Below are 18,905 nucleotides of genomic sequence, written 5' to 3'. Positions count from 1 at the left end.
ATTCGAAAACATCGTACGTTCGCCGCTCAAATTCGAATTCCGAACTTTATTCCCGCGCTGCAGACCACAGACTAGCGAAGCGACGACGCACGGTGTAGTAGAGACACACTTTTTAAATGTCATCAGTGTAGTCGTCTCTTTTCTGTGGAGTCCTGTCGCATCTGCCCAACTCCTTTGGCATCCTTCGGCATGTATGTACCCCCGCATCTTTTATCCCGCTCTGTAGCCAGTGTCCGGTCAACCAGACTGATAGACGGTCGTGTGTGTACAAAATAAAATTATATGTGTTCACGTACTGTGCTTTTGTGATGTACTGTGTAGTGGATTGTTTTAAGTGGTGAATATACAGGCGCATTCATGATTCAGGTTAGTTACCTATATTTTTTTAAACAAAATTATCCCCTTTTGTTTTCCATCTGCGTTACTGATAAGAAAACTTCGCGGTTGCAATTGTTGAAACAATTGGTTCTGATGACTGCTTCTGTAACTGTTTATTTGTTAAAAGAACGTAACTATCGTGTTACATTTATTTACAGTAGGTACAGAAAAAACAGACAGTTAACAATTAGTTGCTAGAAATAAGAAAATGTCCATGTCTTTAAAAATGAATTCTAATCATTTTGTATAGAACGGGCTGTTTTTTATGATAAGTTTTATTTTATTTGTGATGGTAGGTGGGTAAAATATATTAACAAAACAACTAGGTAACTAGGCATTTTATTAAAAAAAATTGTATTTGAAAATTTTCATATTAAATTGATGAAAAACCCGCAACTTGTCTTGACTTCGTTCGCATCAAAACTTTGTTGCATTTGCAATAAAATCGTCCCTCATTGTTCGAAAATATTTATTAAGTTATTAATTTAATAAGTATACCTACAATACAAGCTTTATGTGCTTTTGACGCGTGTTTCAGCGTAGATCATATTTTAAGATAATTTTTCTTATTTTTCCCGGAGTTGAATCTCTTTGACTGAAGGTTTTTTATCGGCTGGTAAAAATATTTTTCATTACAGTTAAAAATAACAAAAAGCTTTTTATTTATTATATTTATTCTGTTATCAGATATATTATGCTAATATTAGAAATCGGTACTCAGAGACGAGAGTGCTCTAATATAAAACCAATGTTATAGGGCTATGAGATAAAAAAGTCTTCCAAATCCTTGAAGCCGTTGAATATTGAAGGACAAATAAACAAAACTGTTTCATAAATAAACTTTGTTTCATTCATATGAAAATAAAGATTGTAAGAATTTTGGAGAGTAATAAGTATACCTACCTAAGTAATTTAAGCTTTTGCGATATATGTTTTGATACCTAGGTACCTATAGGTACTTAATCTATACATATAATAAATCTGCAGAAGGGTCAATTCTGTACATTGAAAATATTGAAAAAATAAATAGCAGGGGGTGTTACTGGATCGACACCAAACCCAAATATGTGATTAAAAAAATTTTTGTCTGTCTGTCTGTCTGTCTGTCTGTATGTTCAGGCATCACGTGAAAACTAACGGTTCGATTTCGATGAAACTTGGTATAATTATACCTTATTATCCTGGGCATAAAATAGGATACTTTTTATCCCGGAAAAATACGTAGAAAAAAAGTAAATCTTAATTTTTCCGCGCGGACGGAGTCGCGGGCGGAAGCTAGTGAATAGCTATCTCTCCTTTTTAACTCTTATGATTTTAATACAAGAAAGTGTAATGGATCTATTTTTTTTTAACAATAAAAGTTCTGTTAATATTTTAAGTACGGTCTATAGAATAATTAACAATTCATGGTGATGTTTCTAATATTTACTTAGGTATATACCTAGGTAATATTCTCCTAATGTTGATCAAGTATCAATTAATAATAATTTTTATAGGTATCACCACAATAAACCGCAAACCAAGTTGACATTAACCAATTAGTTAAATATAAACTTATTTGATAATAGGGTATCAAAATAGTTATTTTCGGTAATTATTGTAATCAATTATTTTACAATCAACACTTCACTACATATAGGTAGGTACCTACCTAGTATAAAACAAAGTCGCTTTCTCTGTCCCTACGTCCCTATTTACATATTATTATGTATGCTGACATCTTTAAAACTACGCAACGGATTGTGATGCGGTTTTTTTAATAGATATTGAGATTCAAGAGGAAGGTTTTAGACAAAGTGGGCGAAGCCGCGTGCGGAAAGCTAATTATTATAATAAAAAAGCTGAAGAGCTTTAGAGCTTTTTGTTTGAACGCGCTTAACTCAGGAACTGGTGAACCGATTTCAAAAATCCTTCACCGTTGGATATGTAAGTGATACCTGAGTTCTACAGGCTATATAATTTTACCATGAAAAACAAATAAGAAACTAGTAGATATACAAAACTAGTCCCTACCTACCTACCTGAAGCCGATCTACCTATAGGGAAATAAAACCAAGTATTCGCTTCATTTTTCTCCAAGAGCTTTAGTAGATATAAACAAACTATGCAAAGAAAAAACTTTACTAATTAAAACAAAAACACATAACATCACAAAACAAAGAAATAATTAGAACCATTCAATTGGTATATTTTTTCAGCGTAGTCTATTTAAAGAGATCGTAAGATCGGTCCGGTCTCCGGTGTTACTTGAAATAAAACAGAGACGTTTCGAGTGAAATATAAACAACAACTGATTTATCGACAATCGAGTTATTTTCGACGTTAAATGACCTCTTCTACTGCGTAGGTACGTAGAGATCAAAATTGAAATTCTTGTAATAACAATATAAATGTATAGATTTTTTTACATAATAGACTTTTCAGAAGTCTATTACCTATGTGTCATTGATTCAATTTCAAAATTATCTTTGTCTTGTTGGTATTTTAGAGACTACAAAGCTATTGAAGTATTAAGTAGGTACAAGACTAGTAATAGTGATATAGTTAAGATATAGGTAGGCTTTACAAATAATTTTGTATAATACTCCTCTGAATGTCATTGATTCAACTTTCAAAGAATATTTGTTTTGGTATTTTATAGACATTAAAACAATTGAATTTCGTAGATACAAGACTAGTCGAAGACTAGAATAAACATAGGTACTTTAGGTTTCAGAGTTCAGACAGGCATTTATTCGAACTGAGCCGCGGGCGAAAAGCTAGTTTATAATAATTAATCAGTAAAGAATATGGATTAGGTAACTTAATGGAATATGGCCGAAGGAATAAATCTGTGGTTCGTCTAATTAATACTGTTTAAGATCATTAAATTGATACTTTTAAGTCCTATTACCTATTTTGATAAAATACCCAATTATTAATGTTACCTACTCTTCGTGAGCTTATCTAATAAAAAAATAACTACCTAAATTCTGAATTTTCACGTAAAATAGTAAGTAGGTATATTATAGTTGATCAATTTCCTACGATACGTCGAATATGAATAAAAAAATAGCCTAGGTAGGTATTTTGTAGGCGTTATGCCTCAGGGTAGATCCTTAATAAAGTACCATTTTAACTTACAGGTCGAATAAAATGATCCAATGCAGACAATATTGAAATAAATAGGATACTTAAACGAAAGTAGTTATGGAGAAAATAATGAAGTTACTGAACATTATTAGAAAACTAGGCATTCGCTCCAGATCCGCGCGCATTGAACAAGGGTCTAAATAAAAAATAAATTTTGGCTATATATTTGAATAACGCATCTGATGAAAGACAATAACAATAAAATTATTATTAAAGCGACTCATAATAATATGTAAGTTGTAACCTGTAAATAAGAAAAATTCATAACATAGGTACTTTTGATACTTACAGATAACTAAATAAATATCAAATAAAATTAATTTTGAATTCTGAGCAACCTACAATGAATTATGCTGAAAATTGATTCTAAACACTAGGTAGTTCTGATGAAGACTGAATATCTTCTTTTAGTTAAGAAACCGAACAAAAATTGTTTCATTTATTCGGGAGGTAGGTATATACCTACTGCAGCGTAGGTATTAAATTTTAAAATACATTAATGTTTTCATCTGAACTAAGATTGGATTAAATACGATCTTTTACTACGAAGATTGATATTTATTTAGAAATTTATATTTGTGCTTAAGGTTAAAAGCTCGCGGAGGTCAAGGTCAAAGAAAACATTAATATCCTCTTTAGATATTGCTTTTTCTGTTTTAAAAACTTTGCTAGCTTTTGAAAAGTATCGGGATTTTAAAATTAGTTTCGACTTTTGACTTATTTATTAGGATAACTAACTAAAACGACTTATTTACAAAATAATTTGTCAATGAGTGATTTATTTCAATTGATAGATTAGCTACCTATTATATAGGTAGTAGTCACTATTAATTGTAACAAATATTACAAGAAGTTGCATATTGAAATAAGATTTGCTTTTGTGAATGTACAGCGTTTGATCGTAAAAAGTAAATATATGGAATTGTGTTAATTTATTTAGTTTACTGTAATTTTATAGCGCTCAAAATGGATAGTTTCTCTGAATATAATAGCCAAAATGAGTTGTTTATTTTTAATTTGTTGTTGCGTAGGTATGTTTCTTAATTATGTAGGTATTCTCTGTTAATCACTTGAGGGAATTTATACAAAGGAAAGCCCTAAATTATCATTAATTATACTTAACATTATGATTCTTCTCAAATATTTAAATTATTTTAAACGCAGTTCACATTTAATCGATTTTCCTAGTGAAGTACCTACTAAAGAGAATTATTAGGTGCAAAGTAATTTTATAGCCTCGGGCTGGTTCTTATCCGATTTGAGATGTTCTGAGTGATAGGACATGCCTGTGGCTACGTTTTAGTTACTATGATATGGTCAGTGGTTTTAATGTGGTTGTTATTAAGGGCCGATTTTTCAATGCTTGGATAAAACTTATCCGTCCAATAAAGTATTACACGATAATATTAAAATGTCACGTAAACTGTCAAATACGGGCAATTTAGAATACGTTTTTAAAATGGTAGTTTTATACATTATTCGACGAATAAGTTTTATCCAAGCATTGAAAAATCGGCCCTAAGTAGAATAGGGAAATTTTGTTAAAAATTTTGATGATTTATAAAAATATACGAATTTACATTCATTTGTATTTATTTCTTGATCAATTTAATTTGATTAGATTTTATGATTTTGACCGTGGGTGAATCTGCGCGGTACAGCTCTAGTTACTTGTACTATGAATTTAGTAAAATCCAGACTAACCTGACTGTAAATAATCACAAAAAATCCATATTAAGTCATTCTTAAAAACTTACATTTCAAGCAGATAATTTTTCCGTGCACATCTATACAAATAATAATACAAAAACAAAACTAAATAGTAAATACACATTAACAAAACTAACATATTATATACCAGTGGTTTCCCGAACTGCAAACGTGGTCTTTTGTAAAGAAATTTCGCAAACTATGGCAAAGGTTAAACAATACATTCTTATCAGTAGGGTAAATGTACTATTGTTGGCCATCACGCGCAATTTTTTTTCTATACATTTTTCGCTAAACCTTTTCTACGTGTCTCACATACGGTATTCTTCAAACGAAGCGGCTTTTCGGAAAACCATTGTCTCTTTTTAACGCGTCATAAAATATTTGGGTCAATGTTTTTGTTTGTTGTTCCTTATCAGTTTTAGAGAACTCGTGAAAAGACGTTGTAAACATCGTGTAACATGTTGTAAAATTGTGTATGGAATATATAGGTTTTTTTAAATGAGGAAAAATAAATTTTAATTTTTAACAAGTAATGATAAAAAATTGCGAATTTATGAGACAGGTAGCATTTTTACATTAATAATTGCAATATGTTTTAAGGATTATAATTGTTTAAAAGAATAATTATCTACCGCTTCAAAGTAAGATACTCTCATATGACGAGATAAAAATTCTAACATAATAAAAATGTTTAATATAATTTATAAGCATCTATTTTTTCCATTTTTGTGACATTATTCCAATATACGGTAGCTTGATTTTATAATGAAGTCAACTTACATAACCTTACCTCAATATTATATTAATGGACTATCAATTAATGCAAAAATAATTCTCAATTCGAAACTATTCCTGAAATTAACTCGTTCAAGTAACTAATCGAACAAACTTTTCAATTTTATTATATCTACCTATTGATAAGAAAACTTTTAAAATTTATCGGTATTAAACTTTGAAATCTCAAAGAAACTTCTTTGAAATAACATCTTGACTAACTCTTGAGTAAATGAATCCTAAAAAACTTGTAACTTACTTTTTGTCAAAGTTTTCAAGTAAAATTCTCGTTCGTAATACGTCTATTCAACTTTCTATAGATAGGCAAAATTCTTACAAAAATCATATTGAAAAATTACTGTTTAAGTCTCATAATTTACAACATGCTCCAAGCTGACTTTCAAATTCAATGCACATTTCCCTAAAGCAAAAGTTGAAACAGCGAACTGTAAAACAAAACAAAAGGTCATAAAAGAAATTAGTTCGGATAATCCAGTCCAAGTGGCACGAGACAGGTAATCCCTATTGTTTACCCTTATCAGTGGGCCAGGTAAATGAGTCAAGGGTCAGCTACCCCCACCCTTGAGCGGTGGCTTCTGTGATCTGGTATGTCCATCATTAGTCTTGCGACAGTCGGCAGCTTAGTGACATTTGAAGTTCACCGTCTTAGTGCAGTTGGTGTGTGTTGATGTGTATAGTTGTGGAAAATGTGTGACGATTTGGACGGCAGTTTGAGCAAACTCACTCAATTTGTTAAGCGTTGGTGGGAAGATGACTATCATAAGGTAATTTACCCTGTCATTTCAAGTGTAGTACCTACTTCGTCCATTAAGAAACCTTAAACATCTTGGCTAGAATAGTAACTTGTTGTTGATATCAATGCCGTATCTATTAGTTAAATTATGTTATCACCATATCATGTAAAATACATGTTACCTCTACATTGACTAAAATTAGGTCTACTCAAACTGCTACAAATATGTTTAATGTCTGGTCTAGGTCCAACTCGTTTTTGTTGCAATGGAAATGAAAATAATCGATAGTTGTTAGCCTTTGCTGCACAATATACCGGGGTTTATTTTTAATCTAGTGTAAAACGTTATCGCACCTCCTCCGAGGGTACTTAATACTTATAGGAATATAGGAAAACCAAAAAATCGCCAGTCAGCCGACGCCTATAGAAAATTGCTCGACAACTAACAAAGTCTGATCGATATTTGACCTCTGGCTTATCCAATTATTATTAATACCCATAACGACGCCATGAGGTGCCGTAAGCCGAGATTAAGATAAGCCGAACGCACCATACTTGTCCTCACTGTATCATTACGTGTATTAAAGCTAAGCGATTGAAAGGAGGATAATTTTATATGGAATCTAAATTGTATCAGAGATAATGAGGACATGTTATAATGTCCTTGTAATGGGTATGTTGTGGGTAACTCTAAACGTTAGAGTGTAAAGGATCATGGGTATAATAGCGTAGACTTAATTCTGAAGACTTTAGACGTTCTGAACTCATCCTTATAGAAAGTTGACAGACAAGTTGATGTTTTCGAATACACCTACTTATATTATTAACGATTTAGTGTGCAATCACTGTGTAAAGTCTAACGATCAGGCTATTACATATTATTAAAAGTTGGTAAAAATTAAGAATTATTACAAAAACTAGGGTTCTCAAATGTTAAATAGACGTGCAAAGCTTTCTTATGTATATCTTAAATAATATCCAGAAAATTCTGTTTACTAATTTTTGTCGCATTTAAATAATTGTAATTTATGTGTATTTGTTTTATAGTGATTCATATTTTCTGGAAGTGCAATAAGTGACCCAACACTCAATCTAACGCTTTAATAAAGTCTTAATCTCCTGGGCTCACCATTAAGCCCAATCATAGACGCAGAGATAACGTTAATTAAATTAAAAACCAAACAAATGCCCACCCACGCGGCCATGATGCTATTGTTAAACGAATGACAAATATTGATACACGCGTTGTGTTTGATGTCGACATTCATATGGGAATAATGCTTGACTATGTACTGACGCGGACGCCATGTTGGATTTATAGCTACTTCTTTTATAAGTTGGCGCGAAAATTTGTAAGAAGGCAAATATTATGTTTCTGAATATAATGTTAGTTTAACTACTAATTAGTAATTAAAAAAGAATTAAGAATAAGTAAGGAAAGAGGTCATACGTTGTAATTCATTAATTATTGGCCTAGCTAGACCTAAATCATACGTGATAGTTTTATTAAAACAAAATGACGGATCTAAAGGGAAAAACAGCATAATAATAAAAACTTATGAATTCTTTTATCTTGTTTTTTTCACATTTTGTACAGATCGTTTATGTCATTTCAAGTTTCTCACGAAAATCGTCGCTGGTTCGTCTTAAATACGATCATTACGTGAAAAAGCCATGCATTTTGCGCTTGAAACTTGTTTACATGCATGTATCATACAGTGAACGGTATGTCACGACAAAAATGTTGCTTTTTATCATAATAACCAGCGAGCAATAAACAACCGTATGCAGCTGCATTTATGATGAATTTCCCGTGCATTATTTTTACAAAAAATATCGTGATATATGTCCGCTTGTCCGTTCGGTAGGCGTGGGTCGGGTATTGCAAAATTCTTCATATTTTCGTTCAAGAATGGTATTTATTAATACGAGATAAGGATTAACTGGGTGCATAATCACTTGACTCGCGGTCGATGACCCAGCTTAACATTGCGACTTTGCTCGCTTTTTTGTTGACGTTCATTTTTTACTGTTTACAGTGTGTACGTGAAAATATGCTAGCAACTAGGACTCTTTTAAATTCTTACCAAAACGATATTTTAAATGGACTATAAAAAAAAAACAAAAAAGTTAAGTATTTTCAAATTGTTTCGTCATAATCTACAATCCAATAATAACTTCTAAAAACTAAACTACAAGTTACATAATCGGTACATTTACCTCAAACGTCCAGACGGTTAATTCCCCATTAGGATAATAACAAAAGTACACGAGAGTTTTAAACCTCAAGCCCTATCATTTAATTCAAACGCTAGGGTATACTTAATTTAAACGACACTTTATTAACATATAATTTTTGGGATTAGATTTTTTAAAATGTGATTGCCAGTTCACAAAATTGCCCCCGACGCGCCGGCGCGGGCAAACGACAATTTAATTTTCGTCAGAATGGATAATGACATGGCAACCCCAACGGTTACACGAATTACACGGTATAATCAAGTGACAAACGATTCGGGAAGCGACAATCAACCACAACTCGCAAGGGTCGGTTGTACAGATTGTAAACAGAATTCAATCTGCTTTACAATGCTTGACTAATTAACACAGGTTGCATATTTAGAGATAATTTGTGTGGCATTGATAATTGTAAATGTAATAAACTAATATAATGAAACTATGATAAGTATTATTTGTAGAAATAAGACTTCTTTGGTTTAAAGATGACTTCTCGTTATATTATTATAGTCAAATATACTTAGGTATATATAAGTAGATAGCATAATAATCATTATATTAAACTTAAGTTAGAAGGAGTGGTTAAATTAACTAAAATTTAAGTTTGACAGCGTGAACCGGCCCCAAATACTTAACAAATGAATAGTAATTTCGTTTTCGGATTAAATCGCTCCAAACACGCGACACTAAACCACTTTTCTATTCCTTGGCTCGACTCGAAACCGTCATTTTACACAATTTTACCCAATTGCTCTCGGTTCTCGGAATTAATTTGATATTAGTCTTTGAAAACGCAAGGTGTGGTTTTGTGTCGACCTGATTGTTACTTTGAAGAAGCATTTATGAACCCGTATTTAAATTCCCTATTTAGATATAGAATTTAGACGTAATCACGCATTCAATTCGGCTACAAAAACGCTAATGTCTACCTTTAGCATAATGTTCTCAAGTTGTTTTTGTTTGATATTAAACTCAGCTTTATTTTCTTTACAGGAATCGCAGTCGAGTACTTCGGAACGATGGAACGGGCGAGGGCCGGAACACAATATGGCTCTTCAGCAAATACTAAAACTACAAGAGGCGAGAGCTCTTCACAAAACCTCTTTGCTTCCTATCTATAAGAAAAATGGAATGCCTTCCCCTCCATCCAGTCAAGATTATGAACAGATTAGAGACAAAAGTATGGACCATTCAGATGCACGAGCATTTGAACAGATGAAGTTAGAAGAGGAGTTTAGAAAGCTAATCGAAAGAAGTGGAAAAGATGCACGCAACGAAGAATCTATGAAATACTTCCAACACATGTTAGAGATGAAGCAGAATTTGGACTACTTAAACAGTATTCAGAAGGAGAATAGAAGTAATTCTTTAGATAGTGCAACGAATGTGAAAAAAGAAGCTATGTCACCTGTCAACCGTTATACCCCAGAACATAATCAGTCACCACATATGACGTCACCTACAGTTTCACCCAATCCCACAGTAAGACAGCCAACGTATCAATCTACCTCATCTAGCCCTGCTTCTACTTCCAGTCCCGTTACTTCCTCCCCACTAAACCATTTGCAAAATATGCAACCGTTCGATTTTCGTAAATATAAACACGAAGAACTCAGTTCTAATCACAACGAGCGAACATCCCACGGCAAAGATAGCAACCGAAATCATAGTCAGGATATGTCAGAAAAAAGTGCGGTAGATTTAATGCGAAGCCAATTCTTTAACTTCCAATTGCCTCCAAATTTGCCTATTCCTAATATGTCAATGCCGTCTACATTCTCCCACCCGGCAGCTATGGTGGCTGCTCTTAGTCAAAACCCAATGGGATTAGCATCGTTACAAGCTCTGTTACCACAAATGTCAAAGCCTGCAGAGCGATTAGAAAACAAAACCAGTATTAATGTTACCAAAGATAGATCCGATGATGACAATGTACTTAACTTAAGTAAAGACGCGTACACAGAAGCAGCTCAACAAACGAGAGACATGATGATTGGCAAGTGTTTGAGTTCACCCAAAAGACAATGGAACACTTCGCACATGCCTTTAAACTTAGGCACTCACTTCATAAACCCTACTACTGGCAAGAAAAGAGTACAATGTAATGTATGTTTAAAGACGTTTTGCGATAAAGGTGCGCTCAAAATTCATTTTTCTGCTGTCCACCTTAGAGAAATGCACAAATGCACAGTGGAAGGATGCAGCATGATGTTCAGTTCGAGGAGATCTAGAAATAGGCACAGTGCTAACCCAAACCCAAAGTTACACTCGCCACATTTAAGAAGGAAAATCTCGCCTCACGATGGAAGAAGTGCACAGTCGCATCCAGTTTTAATATCGCCACATGCAGCGGGATTAAATATGCCACCAGTGATGAATCCTATGCATGCTTTTAGTTCATATCCTCTATTAAATTCATCGCACAATATGCGACAGTTCCCTACAAATATGCCCATGGAATATAAAAACAATATGGGAATGAGTTTTCCATCTGCAATGGAACATACACATATTTCTCGTCGTGAATCCAGTTCAGTAGAAACAAAAGATCACGATGGTCAAGGAGAGTCGGACGAAGATGATGGAATTGTTGTAGTCACAGGCGATGATGACGATGATGAAAATGATCACCATATGGATCAAACGGACTACTATTCCCGAACGAATAAAACTAATGGATCAATAGAAGATTCAGAAACAGAATACGACCACAGAAGTACGAGTGACAATAATGAAAGCTTCGAGTCTAAAAAGGATGAAAATATCAGCCCAGAGATAATGAAACGGAAACGAAAGAATTTGAATCCTACGCGCTTGCATAACAATTATGTGACAGATGAACGAGTGAGTGATAACCATCATGATGACGATCATAACGATGAAAATGAAGCTCTTAATTTGAAAAAAGCAAAATTGGATGACTCAGAAACTCCTAAGAGCAATCCTCCTACGCACAATGATAACAAAAACCAAGAAGACAGTAAACCAGCCTCGCCTAAACTAGCCAAAATTAAAGAAGAGCCTGCAGATAATACTTATCCCGTTGAAGATTTACGTATCAAAGAGGAACCCGTCGAAAGACAAGACTTAAACAAACCCAACGAAACCTTTTCTCCTAGTCAGTTTTCTTCTGAAAACTCCTTAAAGAAATTGGAAAGCTTATCGAAAGGCAACTTTCCAAATATTCCAAAGAAGAATGATATCAACGCTCCAACTGGTTCTTACAATGTGTGCGTAAATGACTTCACCGATTTCTCAGACAGATCACCTTCATCATCCGTTTCTAGCTACGATTACAACTCAGAAGATGTTCAGGGTCATATCTATGGGCACTTCGACGATGGTTTCTTCATCACAACCACCGATATTCCTATCGATACGAAAAATCCCTTGAAATGCAAGGTGTGTGACAAACTATTTCAAAATATATTCATCATTAAGACTCACTACCAAAACGCTCACCTAAAAGTCATGTACAAATGCAGCAACGAGAGATGTAAAGCTGCATTCTCAACGCGTCGGAGTAGAGACCGACACAGCGCGAACTTAACATTGCACAAGAAAATATTATTAGCCGAAGATTCGCGACCCGAAGACGAGTATAGAATAATAGAAAAAACTCGAGAACAAATTGATCTAATGTCGAAGTACAGTGATGACGAGCGTCCCGTGCCCTACATAGAATCTACGAAATACTATCGAGCGAAAGACATAACTAAACCTAAAAATCCCTTATCCCACCTGCCGATTACCGCGTCCTATCCACCTCTATTACCCGAGTCTTATTTAAATAGTCGTGACATGTTCAATCAGCATCCGTTTCTGTTCACACCATTTGGCATGCTCCCAAATTTCGCTCCTCTCCCGTTCGGCTTCTTACCTCCGAATCTTAATGCGTTTGGGTGTCAGAATCAAAATTATTCGCCGCCGCCGCTGCCAAAACTGAATTACTGCGTCGAGGACGAAGCGCCGCGACCGAATAGAGATGGTTGCTATCCATGTCGGGGTTGCAGAGAGAGCTTCAAGGACTTGTCGGGCCTGAAGGCGCATTGTGAAACGGCACATGCGCAACTGTTGCATCGTTGTTCCATCAACGGCTGCAACGCGGCGTTCTTTTCTAGAACTAAGAGGAATATTCATACGGAATCTCATTATTCTCAAAGAAACGATAAGATGATGACGTGACCGTTTATGGTTTGACTATTGAAATCCAGTGCATTTGTGATCGTAATTAGTTTTAGTATAAATATGTAAATAATATTAAAATGTAAATGATACTTGTAATACTTATTAATAGGTTTCTAAATTGTAATGTTTCGTAATAAATTAACTAGATAATGCTGTAAATGATTTGCAATTTGACAAAATATACGTAAATATTATCCATATAAATTTCTAGACATTCCATATTTGTGCAATAAATATGTATATATAGACGATATTGTAAATGATAAAATTTCATGTAAAAATTCTTGTGATTCGTTTTTCTATTTATGTAAATGTTTTGGTGCTAAATACGTTTTATTCAGTAAAATTCTATCAATATTTGTAAGAAATGTAATTTGTAAAGCTTCGTGTGAATTTCTTGTATTAATTGATAATAATTAGATAAGTACCAAAAAGTATTAATAATGTGAGATTATAATAATTGTGTATAACAGTAAACATGATCTGTTAAATCATTATTTGCCAAACAGTGTGTAATAAATGGTTTCAAAAATTTTCTTAAACTGTCGTTTTATTTCCACATCATAGTAATTGAACTTGCAAAGTTATTCAAATTAGCTCTATTTTTTCGAAAATATTTTAATTTGATAAAATTGACTCATTTGTTTCATAAACAATAATTAGGTGTCATTACAGTCAGAGTTAATTAATTCCATATTAAAACTATCTCGCTTAAAAATATTTTATTAAAGTACCTATTTCTTATCTTTAATATGCTGAATTCGAACATTATAGGTATACTTATTCGGTAGTAAATTACTTAATTATTACTTAACCAGGAATCGAATCAAATAAGTAAAGGAAATACTTCTAAATTTTAGACGAATATACGTTGTAGAGATTTTATTACCTGCGGTTTAATTTAGTGCCTCGGTATATAACTTATTCACTACTTACTAGACCAATATTGAAAACTACCATTATAAAGCTACATAAGGTATATAATATTAATATCGAGTCATTTATACTTTAGGTAGAATTACTTATTAAATATTCTCGGGTTAATTCGATATAGTCAGCAATCTAGTAGATACATATTTTTTTTTAATAAAAATAGGCACACTGTTTATTTCTTCTTTTTTGTTCTCGATCCCAATAGACTATACATACTACATAATATTATATATGTGTTATCTACTTAAGTATTCAATACACTGGTCCACACAGAGCGTAGCCTTGCGTCATAAAACATAATCTGTCCTCAGGTTTACACATAGGTACACTCGAAAAACATGTCCCTCCTTTCTCAGTCGGTTAAAAACGAATCGTCCTATACTCCTATACAACCTTGTTTCCAACAACACTGAGTCAACACTTAATTAAAACCCCTATTCCAAACTCGTTCGATAATAGATGTTTAAAAATTAACTCGCACGCGACGTCAAAGCTGTGTCGCGTGGTATGTCACGTCACTCGATACGACATTCGACACAATCGATATGAGATTATTCATTCATTAACTTTTCAGTTAGCTTGTGTCTTGTTGGAAATATATAGAAATTAGTAGATTAAATTTGTAGAAACAAATTAATTACTCAAAAATTAGTTTACTTACTTATGTTTGATCTAATGAATTCAATTACATACAACGTTTTGTACCTAGAAGATACGTTTGAACGTCCCTTAACGTTTGTTATAGGTATCTAAATAAATGAATGTAAGTAATCTATAAAATATGTACCTACTCTATAATAAAAATTATATGTACTTACATGTTATTTGTTAGATACATTTTGTTGATTTAAAAGCTCTTCTAAAAATACCTATGGATAAATGCAACAATATGGAATTATTACTTATGCAGTATGCTACCGATCTTAAAGCAATGGGTTATTTAAGTTACTAAGACAGATTTTTTTATATTTAGGCGGCTTGTAAGCGGCAGAAAATTTTTGAATTAAAAATCAAGCTTAAATCGGTTAAAAATATTATGTAGGTACTTAATGTAGAGACGAGGTAGAGTAGGGGAAGTGGGCCCAAAGGGGGCACCTTACCGGAAAATTAAAAAAAATAAGGTTTGAAAAGAAGTTAAACCATTTATTTTTTTGCAAAAAGTTCCATTACTAAATACTTTTGAATGCTAAGTGGTTAAATTTGTCAAAAGTTAAAGTATATAATAATTATAAACAGTTTAGTAAAAGCCTACGATTGCCTGCTTTGCCCGAAGGGGAGGCCTAAAGCGGGCTTTCGTTTAGGGCAAAACGGGCAGTAGTTGGGTAAAGCGGGCAGACCTGGATTTAAACAGCAGATTCCAAAATATACAGCCACAAATAATATATATAATAAATGTAAAAGACAAAAATATTTTATAAGTTATGTATTTCAAACAGTCACACAATTATTTCTAAATTTATATATGAAACAAAGGAACGTAAAAAATAAAAGTCTCATATAGTCTCATTACAAAATTAAAAATAATTTTATAATTGTCATTAATGATGAAACAAATTATTAAGGTCGGCATAACATGTGAACGACAAGTATTTAAACAAAATAATTCCTAAAATAATGTGCCTAATAGGTAGGTAAGTATACAAGTTCCATAAATTCTTGTTTAGACAGCCCGTAAAATAAAGAGTCCACGTATTCCAAAAGCTCCATATCTTTTTTCCGTAGAAAAGACAGTAGTAAACCTACCAAGCTCATAACACGAACGATTTAAGATGTCTTTGTGATGTCGTTCTTGGAATCCCATATTTAGTTGCTACTTTTTTGACAGGTTTTCCTAACTCTTGCACTTCTCGCATTGCTTGCTGCATAGTTGAGCGTTGCCATGAGGCTTGTGAAGTTTTACGCTTATATTTACTAACCATCTGAAAGGAAAAAGCAATTTAACAAAAGAATGTATGTGTGTGTAATGAATGAAAGAAAGAATGTAAGTGAATTTTAGCGGACGGGGCAAAGCGGGCGCGTGCCCGCTTTACCCTGCCCGCTTTGCCTTTTTCGACATACGAAAGGTTCAGACGAAATTATAACATCAAAATTTTTAGACACGTGTCTTTTTATGGAACTAAAATACGGCCAGATAGCCACTTAATAACTTACAAATTTTGGATAAAGGATTGTAAGCACCAAAATAAAAAGAACACATATTACATACCTTGCAATATTTTTCAAAAATCATCGAAAAACATTTATTTGTTGCAGCTTGTAAATGCGTGCTCGCAAGCGAATCGAATGACTGCCGCGAGGTGGGAGGGGTGAAGGGATCGTGCTCACGCGTCGCGCGCGCGCCATTATTTAAAATTACGATACTATACTGAGTGCCCGCTTTAGGCTATGTGCCCACTTTAGGCCTCCTTCCCCTACTTATGAACTACTTTTATTCTTCTCCCATGCGTCCCAAAACATACATGATTCCCACCATTGAGATATAGGTACTTACATATGGAGACGACACCGCCTACATCAATTATGTTCCGCTCAACATACGCCATATGGCGTAACTGCACGCTCATTTTTTATTTGTTTTAAAGTGAAACGCATCAAATACATATGCCTTCGTGTGTGTTACGATATTGCACAAATAATACGAAAAAGTGCAAAGGAATAACTTTCATCGGTAAGTACCTAAATCTATACATATAGGTATAATTAATCTGTAGAAGGGTCAATTCTGTACATTGAAAATATTGAAAAAATAACTAGCAGGGGGTGTTACTGGATCGATACCAAACCCAAATATGTGATTAAAAAATTTTTGTCTGTCTGTCTGTCTGTCTGTCTGTCTGTATGTGAAGACATCACGTGAAAACTACCGGTTCGATTTCGATGAAACTTGGTATAATTATACCTTATTATCCTGGGCGTAAAATAGGATACTTTTTATCCTGGAAAAATACGTAGAAAAAAAATTAATCTCAATTTTTCAGTTATCCATAGACGTTGTTCTGCAGTAGGTAACGCGAACACACGTTGTGTATTATTATTTATTATAGACTAGCCGTATTTGGGTCCAATAGATATTTATAAGATGTCATTTTCCGAGTTACTCAAAATGGAGAAATAAACCATCCACGCAAAGACCGACATCCGCGCGGACGGAGTCGCGGGCGGAAGCTAGTAGATAATAATTTTTAAAACTTAGTTAGAGCAAAAAAAAGGCGCACAGATTTTGTTCGTGGTGTCTCCTCCATACGTAGTAATATTATCTCAATGGATTCCCACACTTAAAAAATTACTACCTATTGCACTAAATAAAAAAAAAATACCTACCACAGTTCTAAATTCGAATAGATTTTCAATATTTAACGCAGTAGCCATACCGTTATTGTTCAGATGTCGACACAAAGCGCTAGTCCTTTCATTTACATAATACCACAGATATTATACTCTCATCAAATACGATAGAACGATACATGATTTAAATAATAAAGCTGGGAACACACGAGCGATTTTTATACGACAATTTGAATGGAAATTCTTTATGGTAGATTGTCTTATTTAATATACCTAGAGATACTTTGGCTGTAGTGCTTACATAAATTATTTAAATGTGGTGTGAAACATAAAATTACCTAAAAGTATAGATCATAACTTCTGAACTGAAAAGGTAGGTAGGTACATACCTATAGTAGATAATACAAAGGTACACAAGACACAACATTTGCTGTTAGCATTGTCACTCAGGACTCAAAAGTTTCAACTTAAAATATTAAATTTTACATCATATAGGTAGGTACAAGATGTTCATTAAATTAACATCTAGATTTATACCTACCCAAAATTAATTGCCGTAGAAATTTTAACGATAATATTTCTAGGACAGCTCAGTTAATTATAGCCCGTCAAAATCTTAGTGCCAACCACGCAAAACTTGTTTCAAAATTTAAATCTGACAATGTATCCGAACCCTTAATTTGCTGCCAAAATACTGGCTGAAAATTTCGTTGCATTCGAAAGTGATTCTTATCTTTATTGAATAAAGTGTATTTTTATTGTTCGCGGTCAATAATAGCAAAGGAATTAGCCGCGGTTTATTCAAATTCAAAATAAGAATTGGAACGTCCCGCTGCCGCTTGTCAGCAATTTGTTTTGAAGAACACTTCTAATTCACAAAAGAACGATGTTCCTATGTTTTAGTGGTGCGTCACGCGATTTTGTAAGGCTGCGTTCGTATGCGACTGTCTTTCCTGAAAACGGATTTTAATTTTCGGTTTTGATGATATTTTTGTTTATTCTACATTTAAAAAAGTAGATTTCTGCTGAATCTTGGTTGAAAGTAAATTAAATACTTAGAAATAAAAATAAACGAAATAAACGAGAACGAAGGGTTAAACTTTGTATTTTCTGAAGAAAATTTTCATCAACATTTTTCAATAGACATTGAATCCACTAAATTTAATTTACCTGACAGATGCATTTAGCACTTACATTAAACTTGCGGTAAAAACTAAATACCTACCTACTTTATGTATTTTGGTACCTACTATTTATATATTATTTCTTTTCTGAATACGGTCTTTTCTAAAAAGCCGGCCGGCGTAGCTATAGTAACAAATAAATATTGTACAATGTGTAATCGCCCTTACTACATTTGAATATATAAGTGGATCTTTCTAACTTCTTTCCGTAAAAATTTGGCCTTTAAATAATTTGGGTTATTATGGACCACAGTAAGCCTAAATCAGTAGGACTTTAATAATAAGTCTCGGAGAAAGCGTTAGGTACTTTTATATGCTCATTGTGT

At 33.3% G+C, this 18,905-nt stretch overlaps 1 protein-coding gene across 1 annotated transcript; it reads left to right on the top strand.

Annotated features, from left to right (window-relative positions):
* The first annotated feature begins 253 nt into the window (after positions 1-253).
* Positions 254-13,719, top strand: LOC123698486. Its single transcript, XM_045645129.1, has 2 exons — positions 254-366; positions 9,983-13,719. Exons 1-2 carry the CDS (start codon positions 358-360, stop codon positions 13,172-13,174), a joined length of 3,201 nt encoding a protein of 1,066 aa, XP_045501085.1. The 5' UTR covers positions 254-357; the 3' UTR covers positions 13,175-13,719.
* Positions 13,720-18,905: the final 5,186 nt, after the last annotated feature.

Source organism: Colias croceus, chromosome 16 (genome assembly GCF_905220415.1).
Source record: "Colias croceus chromosome 16, ilColCroc2.1".
NCBI lineage: Eukaryota > Metazoa > Arthropoda > Insecta > Lepidoptera > Pieridae > Colias > Colias croceus.
Note: the sequence above shows the minus strand (reverse complement) of the source record. Positions and strands in the feature narration are given on the sequence as shown.